Raw genomic sequence first — 22,216 nt, forward strand, 5'->3', positions numbered from 1 at the left:
ATATGTGTGTGTGTGTGTGTGTGTCTGCTTGTGTACCTATGTTAGCTCTGAACTTTCTCTTGTGTGTGAGTGAGTGTGTGTGTGTGTGTATATGTATATATAACTATAGCCAATTGCTCCAATGACTTTTTTCTTAATGTGAATTTAAATACAACATCCATCAGTGTCTCAAAGAGCAATTTACTGAGTTAAAGTATATTTTTTTTCTTCTTCAATTAAATGACTTCTGACTGTGAAATCCTTTAAAGAATGGTTATAGAAGCCATCAAAAGTTTTTAAATAGAACAAGTAAGCAAACTTTTTTTTTTTTTTTCCCAGGGATGTCTTCACGTTTTGCCACAGTCCCCCTGGGTGTCATGTTCAATAGCCTGTGTTTATGAGAGAAGGGAATATTCACAGTGTCAGTGTATCACCCAGCAGGATAGTTTAGCTGATACTCTGTATCAACGCTTTAATTAGTATTGTGTTGTGGAGAAAGAACAACTCCTTATTTCCTGTCAACATGCCCCTGTGGGCTAGCGATTAATAAAAACCACCTCAAAGATTAGGTTCTCACCACTGCACTGCAATGAGTTCTAGATGAGGTTGTGATTAGAACATAGATTACGTTGAAAGACAACTAAATGTGTGGACTGCTTGTGCTCCGCTTTGGTCGCACCACATACTGTTCACTGACACACACAAAAAAAAACTGTTCAGCATACAGAGGTCTATGTGGTGGAGGGACACACCACAACTTTATTACAACATATGAACAGCAGGATGGGTTTATGAAGCAATCTGACATATGTCTAGCACTGCTGCTCCTACATTTTAATGTCACTGTGCCAGCATGCGTCTGCATCACATACTAAGTTAGTAACATGCAGCCTCACAGCTGTATCCTTTGTTTATCCATAAATCAAGTGAAGTATTAAGTCATGTATATGAATTTAAAACAGATATATAAGCCTTCAAAATTCTCCCAAGCTAGCTAAAAGATGTTAGTTATTCCACACCACTTCCTGCAGAGATCTCATTGCTTGGGCAAAGTTACAGACAAGTTACAGCATCCAGGGTGGGAGGAAAGGAGACCTAGTTTCCATGCCAACAGCCTTTACCCACATATGGCAACTGCTTCCTGGCACAGAAACCCATTTAAATGCAGATACTCAATCACCATAGAAAATTACTGAAAATAATCAGGCCAGATAGTGACCACTCGAACTGAATTGGAGGTGGAGGACGAATAATTGAAAATTAAAAAAAGAACACAAAAATAGGACAAAACAGCAGAGCCTCTTTGAGACTGATAGGATGTGATAGAAATCTGTAGCAGCACACCGTCTTAGTGTCCATCTGGGAACAGCAGGTATGGGATGTGTGTAGATGAAGATCGCCATCCTCTTGTACTGTTTACAATGTAATGGGTCCATCTAGACAAAACATCATTTCACATCATTTGAATTAGGTACTCGCTTCATAATACTAAACTACTGGGCTGCTCCACTCAATAGCTTAACAGCCCCATAAAACATGTTTGCCTCTATATATTTGCATGTTCCAGATTCTACCTCAGGCACTCAGCCAAGCTGATTTATTATCAGCAGGTCACACCTGTAAATACTGCAGATGGAAAAAGATCGTAAATAACACATTTTCAGTTTTGGATTAATGCATATTTACTGTTCTAGTGAGCACTGGGCGTCTATGATTGAATACAGCGATAAACTACAGTAACACTAAAGTGTCTGAGTAAAGAAAAGACATTCCCCAGTAAAACAGGCTCAGTGATGTGTTTTAATAGGTATTTTATACAAGAACAGAGCCAGTAGCTCTGGGAGCTCTAATGCAGAGACCACTTATAAAGTAGGATCATTGTTCATTGTTGGATTTCATGACAGAAAAATAAAATACAAGCAGATTTATTCGTTAGGGAAAGATAGGTTGAGCAGGTGAGTACACCCACAATTCCTCTAATAAATTGCTGTTATAAACCACTGGTAATGTATAGATATATACATCATAATTAAACTTTGTTGATCCGTAAATATTAATATAGACTTTATTAATGCCACACTGGAAGAAACTCACCTGTTACAGCAGCACAAAATAAGGCGCAGCTCATAAAATGCTAAAACTGCTAAAAATGGATCAAATCCAGTAATATTTGTAAATATAAGCATGTATCCTTTTATTTCTTATGTATAAAGTTTTGTTCCCCATTAAAAACTCAGATTTGTCTTTTATTATTCTAACTTTTGAAAAGCCTCCTGCTGCCTTACAACCGATCAATTATATGTGCTATACTTCCTGCAAGCATGCATGCACATTTGAGCGGATGGCTACCCAAGTGAATACACAGAGGCACTTAAGACTGCCGCTATTATATCTCGGGGCACAATGGCTGTTCAAAGCTAGGCCAAGCGTTCAATACAGATGAAGCCCAAATATTTTCAGACCCATAGATTTGTTTCTCTGAGTTGCATTAAAAGACACATCCAGGGCAAAGATAAAATTACTTCCATGTGACAGCAGGCTGTTAACTCCAGTACCTCATATCCCCCTGGCCCCACTGCTGGACTGGGTGTCCCCTTGTATCGATTGGAATAAAACAAAGTGGTATAATTCCTGCATGCCAGGACAAAGGAACAGGGCAAACTGTCTGTGGTGCTTCCTGACTATGTGTGTTTATCTGCATGACAAATCTTAAAAACAAACACAACTGCTCCGAAAGAGCGCTGTTTAAAGAACAAAACAATTTCAGGAATTTTCTTGAAGATTTAGAAGAGACTGTTCATGTAAATCCCTCGTGCTGCGGCTGACTAATATAACTATGAAATGTGCAACACTAGAGAATCCCAACAAAACTTACAGGCTAGTTTGTTTCATTTTATGATTTTTCTTACATTTCTTTCATTGTAACCTTGAAAGACTTTTTGAAATATTTATTTGAATTCTTGCTTTTGTACTGTAGAGTGATGCAACACCTCAGAGCCAGTGTGTGAGTTTGTGCGTGCTGCAAAGAAGCTGCCTTTAGACAATATGAAGAAGACAAAAACAGGATACTTTTACTTTTCCATGTGCTCAAAATAAAATCCGACCAATCCGGTGGCACGCTTGGGGCCCAGACAGACTATTCTCTAGCTACAAAGGCACAAGAACGAGCACTGACTTAGACACATTACAGCTCAAATGAGGAGGGGGGGGGATTCTCTTTGCCCCTTGGGCAGAGACAATGGAGACTAGACCCACATACAGTCTCCATTGTTGATACAATATTGACATGGCACTAATAGCTCTGGCTACGGGATAGAGTAGAAGAGCAACCAAGCAAGATGGAAATCGCGTGAAGGCCAGGCATACCCCTTGCTGTATCCTCTCCACAACCCACTTTAGCTAAACAACAAGCACCAATCTATTTGTCTCTGTACATTACCCTCAGATGCTTGACCACTACAGGCACACTCCCTCAGGAGTTCCAGACTAAAGTTTTAAGTCCCACCCACACACGCATACACACACTAAACCGGCTTCTGAACTGAAACGAGAGCATTATCTCAAAAAATCCCATCACAAAGAAGACTCACCCCTCAAGCCTTTCAAAAAAGTGCTTACAATCTTTTTCTTTGGCTGCTTATCTGCATCTGTTTGAACGTGCAGAATGCCCCTGATGACTTCACCACACACAGATACATGCAGTCTGGCTCTTCTGTCAGGGTCACTTAAGAAAATATGTTCCAAATGCCATTTCATTCCTGCTGGCAACCAAAACAGTTTGTAGTAATAAGACCAAATGCATGCTTAACACCATTCACAGCCATCATAACTCACTTTGCATGGATGACTTTCTGAGAGGAATCTGATTAATCTTCGAAAGCATCGCTTTGATTATTTTTTTATTTTATTTTTTTTTTACACCGACTGTAGGTATCCAGTCGTGATAATTTGTTCTATAAATACAATTCTAAGGCATTATGTCCACAGTTCATTCAAAAAAAAAAAAGAAAAGAAAAGAAAGGGAAAAAAGAAAATACTGGCACATCAGTGTTTGGGAGACGATAAAGAGAAGATCTGAAGAGAGTTTTCATCATCTTTCCCATCATTCAGAAGCGAAAGGTACAGAGCTGTTCTGAAGCTGAAATACTTTTATCATAAAACACTGAAAGCACAGCCAAGAAATGATGCTATACTCTGAAAAAAAGAAAAAGTGCTGCGTGTATGATGTCAATACAAGCCACACATTCAGTGTTAGCAAAGCTTTCAGACATCTTAGTGATTCAAATCTTAAGAACCAATTTGAATCAATTTGATACACAATGCCATCCTAAATGGGACTAAAACACCCTTCAAATATAAAAATGTAAGATTGCCAACTAAGACATCAGTGTTGCCACTACTGATGTCTTTCATTTGCTTAAAAATGATGCCAAGTGACTGATATTTCCACTTCTATGTGCAGCTTCAGAGGGATGGACGTTTTCGTAGGATAGATACAATCGTACCAGTTACAGTACAACAAACCAGTCTGCTGTAAAGCAGCATGTCTAAGTCAAAAAGTAAAATTTTTAATGGACAAGCCCAAGAGATGCATTGTAACTTTAATTAAATTGTATAAAACCACTGTTTAATAGCTTGGTTTATCTTCCAGTTTTTACAATAAAAAACCTTTTTTTGCATTTAATAACTGAAAAACTTCAGAATAAATAAATAAAAATGTATTTTATTCTTAAAAATGATTACAATGAGTAATGAAAAAGTTAATTAACAACAAAAGCACAAAGTATTGGGATCAAAATGATGCTTATTTTCAGCTTGTAAGCTAAATATTTAGAAACTAAATTGTGGTATTATGCTGTCACACATGTATAATTCACCCTGGCTGAATATTATGGGGCCAGGAGCTGTTAGGTGATTTTTCCCTTCCTTGCGATAAGGCAAGATTGGAGAAATATCTAGAAATGCACATAGCTCCCCAAGTAAGTGGCTTACACAGAGGCCCAGTGCTTTGTTGTAAATTGCCTGCATTTCAGCTTATGCAAATATATCAGGTAAAAAAAAGTGATGTGTTCTTCAGAAATGCTGCTATCCTTCTTTTTGCACCCCCCTCTCCCCTTCTATATATCCCCATGACAATCCATCAACAGAGATAAAACCCGACCATCTCAAGCTTCATTTTTCTCACTCACAGATATTTCCTTCAGCAGACCCGGGCTCTCTTGAGTCGCTATTCTGAGAACTAGCTCAGTTCATCTGTAGTGAAAGAAATTTCTTGGAAAGTATGTTTTTGTGGTTACATATTAAATCCCTTGGGTGTACACATTCATCCATCCCATTGCTTTGTCAGGTCAGTAGGAATAATGAGACTAGCTACAGTAACTAGACTTAGGTAGAGCAGTTCTGCTCCGATATAATATATGCAAACATGCCCCATGAGTCTTCCTGCTCCCAATGTTGTCAATGAGCTCTGTGGGTCAGAACAGGATGAATATGTATGACAGAAGAAAAGGAGAAAAAATAACGTTCCAAGCTGGATTTCTTTTCCTTTTAACGCACAAGTTAGGTTCACACGGAGTTCACCGGCAGAAATATGGCCCCAGCACAGCCCTATTTCCTCTGTTGATCCAAACACGGCCCGAAGAATGGAAGGTAGAACAGAACAAGCAAAGGAGGCGCAGGTTCACAGCGAACTTATACTCAAACATATCATGGACAGAAGAATCCTTTTAGTCTTATCTCTGGCTGCAGATATGTTGGAGGTATAGGGCTGCATGAGAATCTATTAACACTTTCAGTTGATAACAAAAGACAGGGGTCTTATCAAGCAGCTAGAAGTGAAACAGAATGCATTAACATTTATGGTGCTCTCTCCTCTGCTTTTGTGTCATCTCCAGAGTGCCCACTCCGTTCCTCTCTCCTTAATGCACTTCGGCACTTTGCTCATTCACCTCTTGCTGTGTGAACTGCTGCAGAAGAAAATAATGACCAAACAAAAATCCCTTATGCATGTTTTGCATAAGGAAGTAGCCCAATTTTCAAAAGGTGGAGGAGACATTACCCTTGTTCGCTCGAAACCTTAACATTAATGAGCACAAAACCAAAAGTCCATTTAAGCATCTTTAAGAGAGATTAATAACACGGAACTTTAAATCACATCATGGGGCTCAGATAAAGTTTTAATGGGTGGGCATACGAGCATTTATGGGTTGCAAATGCCTTATTTGGGGTAATGTTGATGTATGAATGCGTTCCAGTACAATTGCAATAAATAACAAGCGCTGTTATTTGTTTTCAGCTCATGATGTATTTGTTTACGTCTTTAGCTTGTTGTTGATGTTTTATTTATCAGAACACAATGTGCGTTGCTCCCTCTAGTGGTACAAATCTCAAATTTTAATGAGCTTTCACCGAACTGTCAAACGCTATGTGTCAAAGTTTCTGCCCTGCAAAGCTGCAACAGCTGTCGCCGCCCTCAGTGAAAGACAACCTATTCAAAGCCGAGCTACGGAAATACTGTGCCGAGATTCATTCTAACCGCGTTTTGACATATCAGTCACTAGTTACAGTACCCAGCACGGTTTACAAACCCGGAGAGTTTACAAAACAAGTACACCAAGTTTCTGGCAAACGACGTGCTTCGTGAGGACACAAATATAGAACAGAAATAGGAAACAATAATGAGCCTGAGTCTGAACGCTGTGTGAAAGCAAGGGATAAAAATGGCGCTCCTGTTAATGATAACACCCACCTTTAAATGTCTAATACCAAGATTTTCTTGGCCGCGTTCAAATAGGTTAACAGATGGAATGAATTATCTGTCTAATACTGTGAAATGTGTACAGGGCTTTTTTATTTTTGTGTGACTCACACAAGGAAATGAAATGGTGAAAAATAAAACATCATCATAGTATTGGGGGGCTTAAAAAAAAGCATGCCAACAAGTAATGATGGCTTTGTTCTTTTCTGACTTTCAAATAAGAACTAGAGGGATTTTAAGCTTTGAGAACAAGTAAAGGTGGAATCCTACCGTCATTACACAGCGGTCCTCCAAATGTCGTCATGCTGCAGTCACAGCTGAAGCCCTCCCACTGCTGAAGACACACACCTTGGTTGGCACATGAGTCCTCCTGGCAGGTAGTGCTGGGACCTGAATGTGGAGACAAACAGCTATCTGGTGAGGACAATTTTTTTAATACTAATAAATACCTATGGACTCTAGAGTGAAATTAAATATTAAAGCACACACAAAATAACATAGAATACTAGCTGTGTACAAACCCTGCGATAAAAGGCAGCGAACTCAACTGTATTCAGCAAACACACACAACCAAAAATGATAAAAATGTAAATAATTTTAACACTTGAGTTAGACTTCCATTAGTAATTTAATTATTTTATTCCATATAGTCACATTTAATGCATAACAGCAATTTAATCCACTCAATTCTATTTTTTCTCCAAATCATCACCTGTCAATGAGCTCAGTGTGCTACACCTAACCATCGTGTGTCTGATAAACTACAATGCACAACATCTCCAGCTGTGAATGCCACCGCAGGGCAAGGATGCTCATTTCTTAAGGTGCAGAGGTCCGTGTACTTTTAAACTGCACTGTATTGGTGCTTCCTGTGAAAGTGTTTAATCTTCATGCTTGTGGATTATTTCCATTTTACCACCAGTGTATTCATCCTCCAGAAGCATACAGCTGTGTGGCCTCTACAGACACTTTTTTCACAGCAGCCACTTTGACATGAAAGAGTAGGCAAGCACAGGTGTTGGTAATTACATTAATTAAGCAATAATTATCTAAAAACAACAGAACCGTTCTCCATGACATCAGCAGCACCTGTGTTTACCTGCTATGGAAAAAAAAGGTCCATTGCGAGGCTATTATGTTTGTGTTAGTACAATTCATGTTAAAATGTGAGTGTGAAGCCAAGTGTTAATGTGTAAATGTTTTATGAGACATAGTAATTTCTAACAATCTGTATTTAGACTACGTTAGTCTAGCAAGTTTACACATTAACAGTATTATCAATGTCAGGATCTATACTTATGATTCATGACATACAATCGGAACAAAATGAGCACTTTTTAATAGTTTAGTTATAATCAATGCACTGAGGAGGGCTATTTTTTGTTGCTGTTTTTTATTTATTTACTCATGAGAGATTGAAAAAACAGGAAAATTGCAGAATGGCAATCGCATTCTTACACATTTTTTTAATGTATTGGAGCCACAGTAGCTCCTTTTCCGATTCAAGAGTAGCTATGGTAACTGGTTAATAGTTTCAGCATTTGCTGTACCCTGCTCAAGGCTGAATAATGCAGGGGGGAAGCAGAGGGCATTCAGCAACATGAAAAAAGAAATGAATTCCTGATTGCTTTTGTCAAATATTTCTCTGAATGCAAAAAAGTTCCTCTCGCTACATTGTACATAATATATTATAGTGCCTATTAAATCTTTTATAATATCCCTAATAAATCACATCTGCAATTCATCCTCATTTCTGACTCACTTATGATTGAAGTAAACAGATGTGTTATGGTATACTTAGAATAATTTCAAATAATTAACATACAGAGTTATTCATCTTAAGAGTTCCAATTCATCTGACTTCTGCTGATGTAGCAGAGCATGAATCCCAGCTGAGAAAACGGTGACGTTCATTTCTAACACTAATAAATGAATATGTATTAACATGTTTTAAAAATAAAATCTGATGAAATATTTGTGAGGGACCTTTTTATGGTAGATGCAGCAGATTTAGTGAGCTTGACCTTTTGGGAAGGTCTGATCGTGTTTGGAGTCCAATGATTTGTCTTTGTGAGTTTGCCTCTTTGGAGGCCCTCAACAGACAACCTGGCTTCTATTATCTAATTTGGGAGTGCAGAACTTTGCAGCGTTCCCTCATTTTATACACATAATGGTGCATTTATCTAGAATTTCTACTACACTACATTCACAGAATTGAGCAAGAGTCTCAAGCCACTTTTCATTTCTAGATTTTGCTGGGAAAAAGTGATTTATTGAAACATAGGCAAACATACCTGGAAATAAAGCATATAAGGCAAAAACACAAGTTGCACCATTCTAACAAACTTTAAAGTCGATATTTGGTACGACCACCTTTATTCTTCAGCAAAGCCTAAACTCTTTTGGCGAGCTTTCATTTTATTTCTTTAAGCAGTCTTCATGAATAGTTCTCCAGGATTCTTGAAAGAAATTGAAAGCTCTTCTTTAGATGCTGGCTGCCTTTTATTTTGTTCTCTGTCGAGATGATCCCACACTGCTTCAGTAATTCACTGGCAGTGTGTTTGGGATCATTGTCGTGCCGAAAAATGAAAATGTTGCCAGTCAGGCACTTTCCAAATGACATTGAACGGTGGTTCAAAATCTCATGGCACTTTTCTGAGTTTCATTAGAATTTCATTAGTTTTGACTAGATCGCAAACACCACTGGCTGAAATGTAGCGTCAGAATATGGCAAAACCTCCACCATGTTTTAAAGATTGTTGCAGACACTCACTGTTGTATCTCTCTTCTAAACTCCTCCATCCTCCAATGATGATGACTTGAACCAAAAATGTCAAATTTGGATTTATCAGACCCATTGCAACTGATTCGCAGTCCTTTTTGTGTGTAATTCGGCACACCTGTTCTCCCTGTTTCCCTTCCTTAAGATGACTTCTTGACAGGTACTACTCCACTGAAACCATTTCTGATCAGTCTTCAGTGAACAGTAGATGGATCAGATGGTTCTCTTTCATAGCATTCGTTTCGTGTCTCACTATGGGAACGCCTCCTGCGTGACCTCATCAGAAGCTCAAATACCATTACACCAGCCCTTACAGGCTGGCTAGGTGACGCCCATGTCAGGAGGGGCCAGTGCCTCCCTATATAATAGGCTGACATAGCGTCAGATGTCATTCAAAAACCTCTTCTCGCTTCTCACAGAAGCCTGTAGACAACTGTGCTATTGGGTGCTAAAGCTAAACTGTCCACAGATTCGAGTGAACAACTCGGTCGCCGGGCGCTTTGTTCCCAGCTTTTCAGTTGTCCACTAGCATACAAGCAGTAGCAATACTGTTCTGTGGCTAGTGCGGGTGCCAAGTAGCAATACTTTCACCCAGCGAAGTAGCAATACTTTCCGAAAGCAAAGTAGCAAAACTTTGCTAATAAAGGTACCCCTAGCTTCACCATCAGGTAGCAATACCCTTCGACGCTAGCGGTTTTACACATTAGGTAGCAATACCTGTAGAAAAGTAGCAACACTTTTCACCCCACGTTAGCGAGGAATAGCAATATTCTCTGCACTCGGTGTCAGTCTCGCTAACGTGCGCAACCCTCTAGCTAACCATGGCTACGACGGCCAGCGAAGTTGCAAAACTTTGTCCTTGCGGCAAGAAGATTTCTGCCTGGAATACACACCCCATGTGTGCGGCATGCCTGGGTTTATCTCACGCTCAGGCTGCCTTGACACCCGCACAAGACTGTATCCACTGCGCGGCTTTCCCACGCAAACTACTCCGCCGCAGGCTAGCTCACCAGGCTAACCTGTCGGGCGGCGACCCTTTGCTGTGTGAGGCTGCTGCGGCGCAAGGAGAAACTGAGATGCCCGATGATTTGGCCGCAACGCCAGGGCCGAGCTGGGCAGAGGCAGACCCTCAGCCCATCGCGACCGCTTTCCCGTTGGTGGAGGCACACGGAGATCGTGTGTTTTTCCCCGATGCTGGAGTCACCTGGGGAGGAGGTGCTAACGAGGACGGAGATGAGTCGGCTGACTCGGAGCTCCTGCTGTCTGATGACGGCGAGGAGGAAGATTCCACCTCCTTGGCTAGCATCAGCTGGGCTGCAAAGCCCTCGGCTACCGGCGAGGTTGAAAAACCGACACCGCCGTCTCCCCTGGATCTCGACATGCAGGACATGTGCAAGCGCGCAGCCGCTAGGCTCAACATCCCGTGGCCCGCCATACAAACAGAGGTTGTAAAGTCTCGTTTTGACGGTAAGAAATTGCCGAAGGCGAAAAAGACGGGGAAGCATGTGTTGCCTATTTTCCCTGAGTTACTCGATGAGATAACGGTGACGTGGAAAGCAAAACCTTACAGCGAGAAACACCCCAACGTGGGGAGCTCCCTGCTGGATTGTGAGGGGATGGAGTCTATCGGCCTCCACCAGATGCCACAAGTGGAGCCGTTGGTGGCGAGCCATCTTCACCCGAAGACGTCTCTGTCCTCTTCGGCTCCATCTCTCCCCTCCAAAACAGACCGCTTCCAGTCTAGCCTTACAGATAAGTGCTACAAGGCAGCGGCTCTGTCAGTAAGAGCCCACAACGCCTCTTCTATGCTAATGGCTTACCAAGCTGAGCTAGAAGAGGACATGACAGCTAACCCAGATACCACAGTGTGGGAAGAAATCTGCGTTATAACTGACCACGTCCTCCGCCTCCACAAGGTAGCCATACAGGCAACTGGGAGAGCCATGGGCCTCATGGTTCTTCAGGAGCGAGCACGCTGGCTCGGGCTCACCAACCTGACGACTAAGGAAAAAGAGGAACTCCTCGACACCCCTGTCGTCCCTCACGGTCTCTTCGGTGCGGCTGTTACATCCATGCAGAAGAGATGTGAGGAGAAAAAGAGAGATGATGAGGCTCTGAAACTCTGCCTGCCGAGGAGGGCCCAGCACACCACCCCAGCAGCACCGCGCCAGTCATTCGCGCAGGCAGCGTCTCGCCCGGTCCCCGCTTTCAGGATTCCCAAAGTGCCTAAGACGCAGGCAGCCCCCGAGGCTGCCGGGGCCCCTAAGAATCCATGGACTCGGAAGCAGTCTCCCCAGGCCAGACCTCAAGCGGCCCCTCCTCCTCCCCCCGCTGCCGCGATCGTGAGGAGGAAGAAGCGGCCGGCCTGACAGCCTCTCCTCTAGGCGGGAGCGAACCCAGTTTCCCCCCTTCATGGGCCACCCTGCCGCCTCCCAGCTCCGTTCCAGAGCAAGTTCAATGGGACATGTCCCACACAGAGTGCTTAACTCGGGCCGACGTTCCTGTCACCGGACCCGCCAGAGGGAAAGAGAACCACAGTTCGCAGTGTTGTTTCACAAGCACTTCTCTCATGCATTCTGTATTAAAAAAGCCCCGACACACGCATCCAGGCAGTTTGCCGAGGGCGCTGTCGAGTGTTGCAAAACACATGAAAAAATCAAACATGCTGAAAAACAGAGCACCGTCTGCCATAACGCAGCCCGTGGAGACTCGCGTTTCCACGGCTGTGATGATGCAGATGAGCCCGTCACCTCGCTTGCCTGTGACAGAGGTGACGGGACACCAAAATGGCGTATGTTTCGCGCTGCGACAACAAGGGGGCGCCAAAACGCCATATTCGGTGGAGTGGCCAGTGAGCGCTCTGTCTCTCCACATGAAGAGCTGGGCCACCTGCACTCAGTTAGCATGGGTGCTGAGGACATTGAAAAAGGGCTACAGACTGCAATTCAGTGTCGCTCCACCACATTTCAAAGAAATCGTTTACTCTCGTGCTCTGGGCGAGTCTGCCAGTTTTCTCCTGGAGGAAATTTCCACCTTGAGAGACAAAGGAGCTATAAGAGTTGTCCCCCCCGAGGAAATGCACAGCGGATTTTATTCAAGGTATTTCCTTGTGCCAAAGAAAGGGGGGAGGGGGATGAGAGCCATTCTGGATCTCCGTGCCCTGAACCGGCATATGAGGACATACAAGTTCAGGATGTTGACGCACGCCTCGCTGCTACGGTTTGTACGAGCGGGCGACTGGTTCACATCAATCGACCTGAGGGATGTTTATTTCCACATCCCCATATATCCCCCACACCGAAAGTATCTGAGATTTGCTTTCCAGGGGATGGCATACGAGTTTGTAGTCCTGCCTTTTGGTCTCTCACTGAGCCCAAGGGTGTTTGTGAAATGCACCGAGGCAGCAGTGGCCCCGCTCAGGAAAAAGGGCATTCGGGTGGCCACATACATCAACGATTGGCTGGTGGCAGCCCCAACCCGCCAGGGAGCGACTTGTCACACAAATGCTCTCATACACCATCTGGAGAGTTTGGGTTTCCAGATAAACGTGGAAAAGAGCACATTGACGCCAACTCAATGCATTACTTTCATAGGGCTCAGCCTAGACTCCCTTCGGGTGAGGGCTTTTCTGTCCCCGGAGAGAACAGCGGCCATACAGTCATCCCTTGCACTGTTTCGCAGAGGCAACACAGTGACCCTCAAACAGTGCCAGAGGCTGCTCGGTCTGATGGCTTCTTCTCTAGTGGCGATAACACTGGGACGTCTGCACATGAGAGGCTTTCAGCGCTGGGTGGGCTCGCGGGGACTGGACCCTCACCGATCGTCGCGTGAGAGTCTCTGCAGACTGTTCACTCGCTCTCCGCGAGTGGAAGAGGCCAGGTTTCTTGTCTCAGGGCGTTGCCATGGGGGCAGTTTCAGCCAGGAAGGTGATTTCCACAGATGCCTCTCTTTCGGGCTGGGGCGGCACCCACAAGGGCAGAACAGTGAATGGGGAATGGGGCCCTCATATGCGCTCCGCCCACATAAACTGTCTGGAACTGCTGGCGGTTCACCTGTCGCTAAAACACTTTCTCCCTTGGCTGAGAGGTCATCATGTTTTAGTGAGGTCGGACAATTCCACCGTTGTGGCCTACATCAACAGACAGGGGGGTCTGGGGTCCCCCAAGTTACACACACTGGCACACAGACTGATAGTCTGGAGCAGTGTCCACCTGCTGTCACTGAGAGCAACTCATGTGCCGGGGATCTTGAACTTTGGAGCAGATCTTCTCTCCAGGGGCAACCCGCTGCATGGGGACTGGAAGCTTCACCCGGAGGTGGTGAAGCAGATCTGGCTGCGATTCGGTCAGGCGACCGTGGACGTTTATGCATCCAGGGAGAATGCTCAGTGTCCCCTGTTTTACTCGCTGCACGATCAGAGAGCTCCACTCGGGGTGGATGCTCTAGCTCACGAGTGGCCGAGAACCCTCCTCTATGCTTTTCCCCCAGTGGCCGTCATTTCTCCAACTCTGGCCAGAGTGAGGGAGAGAAGTCACTATATGATCCTGATAGCCCCGCACTGGCCAGGGAAACACTGGCTGGCGGAGATTTTTCAGCAGCTGTGCGGCCCACCTTGGCCGTTACCACTACGCAGAGACCTCCTGTCTCAGGCACAGGGGGAAATATTCCACCCCTACCCAGAGAGGCTAGCTCTATGGGCTTGGCCCGTGAGTGGTTTAACCTGAACACGGTGGGGCTCCCCCATAGTGTTATCGACACTATTCAGTGTTCTAGAGCATCGTCTACTCGGACGCTATATGAGCACAAGTGGCGTGTGTTTGAAAGCTGGTGCTTAGAATCACAGGCCATCCCTTTTCAGTGCTCTGTGGCTGTGATTCTGTCATTTCTTCAGGCCCTGATTGATAAGGGTAAAGCCTTCTCCACCATCAAGGTGTATTTGGCAGCAATTTCGGCCTGCCATATTGGTTTTGAGGGAAAGACTGTTGGCCAGCATCCCTTAATATGCCGTTTCATGAAGGGTGCACGGCGTAAATTGCCTACGTCTAGGCCGTTGGCTCCATCGTGGGACCTTCCCAGAATATTGGCTGCGCTCTCCTGTTGCCCATTTGAACCCCTGGAACAGGTTGAGTTAAAATTTCTGTCCTTGAAGACGGCTCTTTAATTGCTTTAGCTTCTGCTAAACGTGTGGGAGAGATCCACGCTCTCTCAGTGCATCAGTCATGCATTCAGTTCTCCTCGGATAATACGAGGATCAGTATGCGGCTCAATCCTGCCTTTGTCCTGAAGGTTGTCGGCACATGTTCCCCTATAGAACTGCCGGCCTTTTTCCCACCGCTTTTCTCCTCAGAGGAGCAACAGCGGCTGCATACCTTGTGTCCAGTCCGTGCTCTGCGCATTTACATGGACCGAACCCAGAGTGTCAGACAAAGTGACCAGCTGTTCGTGTCCTGGGCTAAACCACATATGGGAAAGCCTGTGTCTAAACAGCGCCTCTCCCATTGGATAGTAGGAGCAATTGCCCTGGCTTATACTAGCAGGGGCCTTCAGCCCCCTGCTGGCTTACATGCGCATTCCACTAGAGGTCTGGCAACCTCATGGGCTCTCTTTAGGGGAGTTTCTATTCAGGAGGTGTGTGCAGCGGCATGCTGGACCTCACCTCATACATTTGCTAGGTTTTACAGGTTAGATGTGACAGCACCTAACCTAGCACATTCAGTCCTCAGTGCAGGTTCTTCCCGGGTGGGGGCCTCTCCCCTGTGAAGTGCTGTTGGGGACAGTTGTCTTCTTAACAGGCATGTCTGGCAAACCGGGAGTGAGTATTTCTCCCATAGTGAGACACGAAACGAATGCTATGAAAGAGAACTTAAAGTTATGTATATAACCCCGGTTCTCTGAGTAGCATGAGTGAGTGTCTCACCAGACCGCTCTCCTTGCTATGAAAGCGAGGAAGAGGTGGGCTTGCTTTGAATGACATCTGACGCTATGTCAGCCTATTATATAGGGAGGCACTGGCCCCTCCTGACATGGGCGTCACCTAGCCAGCCTGTAAGGGCTGGCGTAATGGTATTTGAGCTTCTGATGAGGTCACGCAGGAGGCGTTCCCATAGTGAGACACTAACTCATGCTACTCAGAGAACCGGGGTTATATACATAACCTTAAGATCTTTCACATCTTTGCTGGAGTTTCTTAGCTATGTCAAATGGACATTACTTTCAGATACTGTTCATCTACTATAAACAGTTTTTTAGTCCTGACACTTCTTTTTTTGTCCTCCGCTTATCCAGTTTCCTCCACTTTTTTGAGGACCAACTGCACACCATGCTGAGATGTGATAGGTTTTGGCTAATAGCTCTTTAGGAATTTCCTTTGTTAGTGCAAAAATATCTTATCTTTGGTGTTTTTAATAAATGCAACTAAAGAAACAGAGAGCAAATGATATGTTTTTGGACGCTAGTAATGAAGTGTCTAAAGATACAAATTATTTGCTAAGTAGTCAGTTACGTGTAGACCAAACTACACAACTGTATCATGCTTGAATGATTCATATGTCAGTGCAAAGTTGCTTATTAAACAAACACATTGTCCTAAAAATGGGCAGCCAATATCTAAAGAAAAATGTTGGAAGACATTCAGAAAGCTCAGAGAAATATTGCTTCAGATCACTGAAAAAATTATAAGAAATACTGTCTCCATGGAAGAAAAAAATAAAGGAATGAGGGATGGCAGAAGAATTTTGCACAGTTCGGTGCTTCTCTTGAAAGGTTTTCCCTGGAGTAGTAAAAACCTACTTTATTCCCATAACAATGCCCAAATTGTGTCCCCAAAACCCTAAAACAGTTTCAGATAATATTAATAGCGCTTCATATACTTCAGAGTGTATTTGACTTTAGTTACTGGCCAGTGGTTCTGTTTGTTTCACGCCATATTTCACTGTTTATGTAAGTGTTAAATCTTGAAAGAGTCAGTCCTGTTGCTTGGAACACCTCCTACTTACAAAATAGAAATAGAGTGCCAGAGACAGTGAGAATACAACAATAGGAAACACTGGGCTTAATAAGATTAATTATAGGTAAGACATTACAATGACCAACTTTAAGATCAAAAGCTGAATATTTTAAGAGGAAATCCATGCAGGATACATTTTTGTTCTTCAAACCATTAAAAGGCATGCTCAGAAATTCCCTTATATGTATATCAGGGAACATCAAAAACCCCACAGTGGAAATAAAAGTTCCAATAAACAACATCCAATATGTGAGTGCAAATCCACACATAAGCCCCATAGACTCTGATACAAGATTATAATGAGACTTGTATTCCTATGGGACTTAAGGCCATTCCACATAGTTGGTGGTTGAATGGCAACACTAGGCAGTTATCTTGTATTGAGACGTGGAAATTGTGGAGGTAGTGATAGTTAGAGGGTAGATATGTTGTAGATGCACACGGGGAGAGACATCAGACTCTTTATCAGACAGACAAAGCTATCTACCTTGCAAGTCAGCTTTCATCAATGCAACTTTTGTCAGCAAAATAATAGGAAAGGAAAAGGCAAAGTATACCAGCTGTTAGTAAAAGCAGCAAGATGTCAGAGATGGAGTAGCAAAACACAGAGTGCTGAAGAAGGAGAGACAAAGGAAAGGATCTTTGTCTTCAGAAGGAGCCAGAGGTGGAAAAATTATACTGTATAATGAAGGCTAGGTTAAGCTAAACTGTTAAAGCAACTTCTCCAAAAAAGGCTTCAGCAGCATAAAGTAATACCAAGAAATTGCTGCTATTAAAGGAAGCGGGCGTTCTTTTTCAGGAAAATTTAGATAACTTGTTAAAAAACAAACAAAAAACCCAAACACCCAGAATGTTTCATTATTCATTACTGACTTTTAATATAAGTAGCTATATGTTATATGGCGACTCCACCATCACAATCTAATAAATGTGTTAACATTTCCATTGGGAGTCTCAATTGACTCTGTGTAGGAGGAAAAAAAAGAAAACAACAAGTTTGACAGACCTGCACGGGGAGATGAATTTGATTACATTTGTAATGTCATAACACAAAAACATCAGAAGCCGCACACTCGATAGAAAAAGAGTGGATGAATTGTGAAATTAAACTAAGTGACTGACGCTGGAAAATAAATCTAATATTGTCTCTGGATATGGTGCACATATTAGACTGGGCAAATGATATTTATGCATGCAACAAAGGATTCATACATAATTCAAAAGGATTGCTTCTGGCAAACTCTCAGATCCAGCAAGCATACATAGAGCAAAACAGAATGGGGGTAAAATGGGAAATAACACTCGCAGTACAAAAATGGCAGAGAGAATAAGCAGATTATGGCCAAGTGAAACAGAAATGATTGCCCGTGGAGGAGCGTCAGAGTTTGATGCATTCTAACAGAATACTAACACATTTAATGGATGTTAAATTATGTGCCACAGGTTGCCAGTGTGGGTGCCTCGGTGGGTGTGCTTCTCAATGAGTGTGTCTTCGTCTTGGACAAGTAGGAGAATGGGAATACTGAGCAGCTTTGCGTGGCGCTGCAATGACCCCTTAAGATGGTTTTGTGAAAATAAGGGGAAAAAGATTGAACAAAGAGGGAAAAACAACTGAATTTATACCTGAGCTTGGACTGACTGAGCTTGACAGTGATTTATCATCATCGACCCACTGCGTTCACTTATTGGGTTGACAGACTACTGACCTTCACATCCTCTCTCTATTTGTCCCACACAGTCCAGGGCATCTGACATCAAGTCTGGGAGCCGCCCGTTCAGATCCATTGATGCCAGACAACCTTGAAAACCCTCCTTGGCATGCACCAGTTTGGGCAGCTCCTTGTACATCTCCTTAGCCACCCCTCCAATATACAGGTTACCTGTAAGGACATGAGAAATATGACAATACTGACCCCTAGTGGACATAAAAAAACACTATCAAATATTTTGGATGGCTTTTTAAACTGCGTTTAAAGTGAACATGCCAGGCATTAGTAACAGTTGCGTGATTTATTTTATTCAAGTGAAAAAGTACATGAGGTTAATTATGTCTAGCTTTGGAAACCTTTTCTAATTGTCTTGATTTAAATGTTTTTTTGTGGGTGGCTTTTTTTTTGTGGTCATGTCCAAGCCAGACATTTGTCATCTTTCATGTTTGTGCTGTTTCATTAACAATTTCAGATAAGGAAAATTACAACACTCTTCAAGGTACTACACCAATTACCCCAATGTCCTTACAAGCTGTTTTATGTTATTAAATGATAATTCTTTAAAATAACTTTAATTCAAGGTTGGTCTGCTGAGCACAAATGGCCTTGTTTTTATGAACATATGCACATTGTTAATGGCAGCTGTAGAACAGATTAATGTGGAATTCTTGCTCAAGGGTACCTAAGTGGTGCTAATGAGTAAGAGCCAAGCATTGTTCCTACACACCCCTGCTGGGTCCACCCTGCTGGTGCAAACCTTCATTCACAAACCCAGGTCACTGCTGCCTCAATTTAATGTAAGAAATACACTATAGTGCACTCTCAGGAAATAAGATACCCTTATCCTATTAGGTGTACAACAGGTTCACACCAGGGAAGGGATGCTCTAAGGTGCTGTTGGTGTACCCTTGAAAGGCATCCCTAATATTGTCTCATTTTCTACCTTAGTATAAGGAGGAAAAGAGCCAATAACAGACATAAAAAAGAAGTTAACTAAGGTTAATGACTTGATTATTATTTAATTATAAATTTGGGAATGGGCTACCATTTGCATAGCACATTTCTAGTCACAGAGGTTATTCAGTGCTTCATCTATTTCATATCTGCACCTGCATCCAACAGAAACCAGCTCAGAACCATCCTTGCAAAAATAGAAAATTGTAGCTGAGAGATGACACTGCTGTCCTTTGGACTAATATATATTGAATAAAACTTATCATGTTATTAAAATGAAGAATAAAATATTAAAACATTACATTTTTGCCCATATCCCCATTGCATTTGACCTGATATTACATTGCAAATATTACCCTTTTTCATATATATACCTTTTTGGCTCTCAAAAGGCATACAGTTACCCTGAGGTCCAATAATTAGCTTTAGAGGTGGAATTCATGGACTGTACCTGCAGGGATAGGAATGTATTTCGTTCTAGCCCTGTTGCAGAGAGTGTATGTGTGCATACCCTTCAGGTCCAGGTTTTTGGCTCCTGTTGTTGTCTGCGTGGTAATCTTGGTGTCAATCTTGACAGTGTGGAGGTTGTTGGTGTCCCTGGAGATTATAACATTGTGCCAGTGGTTGTCGTTCAGGGGTTTGTTAGAGTTGCCTTTGATCAGGTGGGCTCCATTCCCCAGGTCAGACACATAGTGTAGGTAACTGGAGGAAGATATTTAACTATCAGCTAATATCAGATGTGTTCTTTGTCATCTTGTGCTTTACATAGACTGTTTATTAGAGTAGACTGTAACATTAACAACATTGATACAAATAATTATGCTCATGTATATAAATATATTTTATACTGAAATGTCGCTGTTGGTGGCTGTGCGTTTGAAAACATAAATATACAAGAGTTTGAAAAAGTGGAAGTTAATAATTGGCAGGTAGAATAAACAACAAAGGGCAATGAACAGCGCTGAACAAATCATCCTTAAATTATTTGCTTTACAGTCAATTTGAGATTCGCACGCTCGTTTTTAATTAAAAAATATGGCGTCAATGTTTAGCACGCGGGAAAGCCTAACTTGCGGCATTACTTAAAAGAAGGTTATTCTATAGCTGCAATAAGTGTGTAGTCGATTCTCTTTTATGTTGGGTATTTGCTCTGCCTTCATGAAGATTAAAAAGAACAGCAATAGCCGACAGCTCTTTCAGTAAATATTCTGGCGTAGAGGTGATAAGAGAAGAATTTGAAGTAAAGGCATAAAAAAAAAAAGCTGTCAAGAATTCTTTTCTGTTTGGAAACTGTCCTGTGTAGGAAGGGGTACATTATTAAAATCATAATCCATTTTTATGGAGATTACTGCCTAAATAAACATCACCTACACTGGTATAAAACTGGATAGGCACAGTTTAATGGTTTTTGCTGTCAGTATTTGCTGGACTTTGCACCTGTTGGCAGGTAGGTCTGCCGTACAAATGTAAGAATGTGTAAAAAGGAGACTTTTATAACAACTGTTGCACTGACAGCAACAACAGCAAAGCAAAAATGTCAGGCGTATGTTTTTTAATGTGTCTGAGTGCAGGTTTGGTGTAAACCGTCACAAAAAAACACCAGTGACATCAAACAGTCAAGTCTACTGGGTACAAAACAAGATATATTACAGGCAAAGCACTTTTCTTTGACAGAATGAATGCTGCAAAGTCTCCACTTACCCTTTAACCAGCTCCACCACAATGAAGTCATTTCCATCGCCACTGTTATACAGGATGAGGCCGTCCGAGGAGGTGGTTTTGAACTGAAAAAAAAGGTGCATGGAGTAGTAGGCCTGCAGAGTAGTGAGAGTCACATAGCTGGAGCGTGACTTGAAGGTGACAGGGTCAGCAATGATGTTCTTGAAGCCAATCATTGCATTGAGCTCACAGTAATCAATGTCACCATTTTTACAGAGGTCTATGTAGGCCATGCCATTGAAGGAGAGGCTCTGGAGGTGGCCAATGAAGTTGGAGGGCACCATGGACATGAAGCGCTTCTCTGTCACAATGCCCGTCTCAATGTTATGGAACTCCAGCTGGGTGTGGTCACCTGCCATTTGACCTTTGATCGGCAGAAGTGGGAAGGGGAGAGAGGGTGTTATTGGGGATATCTGACAGTTAAATGGGCGCTGCTTTGCAATTAAAGGATCCACTTTAAATCCTCTCTGAAAAGAAATTAAAGAATGGCTTCACAATTATTGTCTTTAAGGAAAAAAAAAAACTTCCACCAGATGCCCTTTTCATGCAACCCCCAGGAGATTAGAGTCTTCTCCTGGGACCGAACCAGGGATCTTTCACTTGTTAGGTGGTGCGTAAATCATTTGTTTCAATTCAGTCTTATTTCATTTATGTAGCACCAAAGAACAACAACAAGGTGAAAAAAAAGAAAAATAGAGAAAATGTTATTTTCCTTTGCAAACAGCAACATTTTATCTTAAATGTTTTTTTTTGTTTTTTATAAAAAAGGTTTTATTTTATATAGAAAAATGATCAAACCCTTTTTCCTGATCAGCAAAGCATGTTATGGATTATTTAAGTTTACATATTCAAAAAACTACTACATTACATCAAATAAAAAGAGGATGAGAGGTACCTTCCACAGGTGGAAGATCATCTACGGTCAGTTTCAAATTCTTGCCCCTCCTGAACACACGTACTGTGTGCCACTCATTATCGTTCAGATTCTGACCCGCAAAAATTGTCTCTGGACCTTTGCCTGCAGGACAGTCCAAACAGCGGTTAACACACACACTTAATACAGACACACATACACACATCCATAACAGAGAGGTTGATAAAAGTAGAATAAGAAAGAGGGAGATCAAAAGGAAGAAAATGTGAATGGATGAAGTAGTTGGACAAAGGAAGAAAACATTAAGGTAAACATAGTTAATGGTCCATAAAAACACATTTTGACTTGCATTTGCAGCACTGATCGCACCATTAGATAAAGCATCAAAATTCTGAATTCTCCCTGAACACTATTTTCTTTGAACCAATAGGAGGGA

At 42.6% G+C, this 22,216-nt stretch overlaps 1 protein-coding gene across 30 annotated transcripts in view; it reads right to left on the reverse strand.

Moving 5' to 3' along the window:
- The window catches only part of LOC120714784 (neurexin-1a), a 258,553-nt gene that overhangs the window by 111,791 nt on the left and 124,546 nt on the right, over window positions 1–22,216 (reverse strand). For all 30 annotated transcript variants that reach the window (XM_040001214.1, XM_040001244.1, XM_040001235.1 and 27 more), the window contains 5 exons: window positions 21,802–21,924; window positions 20,889–21,270; window positions 19,699–19,889; window positions 18,231–18,404; window positions 7,007–7,126 (listed from right to left, as the gene is read on the reverse strand). In XM_040001214.1, the coding sequence (XP_039857148.1) occupies window positions 7,007–7,126; window positions 18,231–18,404; window positions 19,699–19,889; window positions 20,889–21,270; window positions 21,802–21,924 (990 nt within the window). The remainder of the gene's footprint in view (window positions 1–7,006; window positions 7,127–18,230; window positions 18,405–19,698; window positions 19,890–20,888; window positions 21,271–21,801; window positions 21,925–22,216) is intronic.

Source organism: Simochromis diagramma, unplaced genomic scaffold, assembly GCF_900408965.1.
Source record: "Simochromis diagramma unplaced genomic scaffold, fSimDia1.1 OVJJ01000421.1, whole genome shotgun sequence".
Classification (NCBI taxonomy): domain Eukaryota; kingdom Metazoa; phylum Chordata; class Actinopteri; order Cichliformes; family Cichlidae; genus Simochromis; species Simochromis diagramma.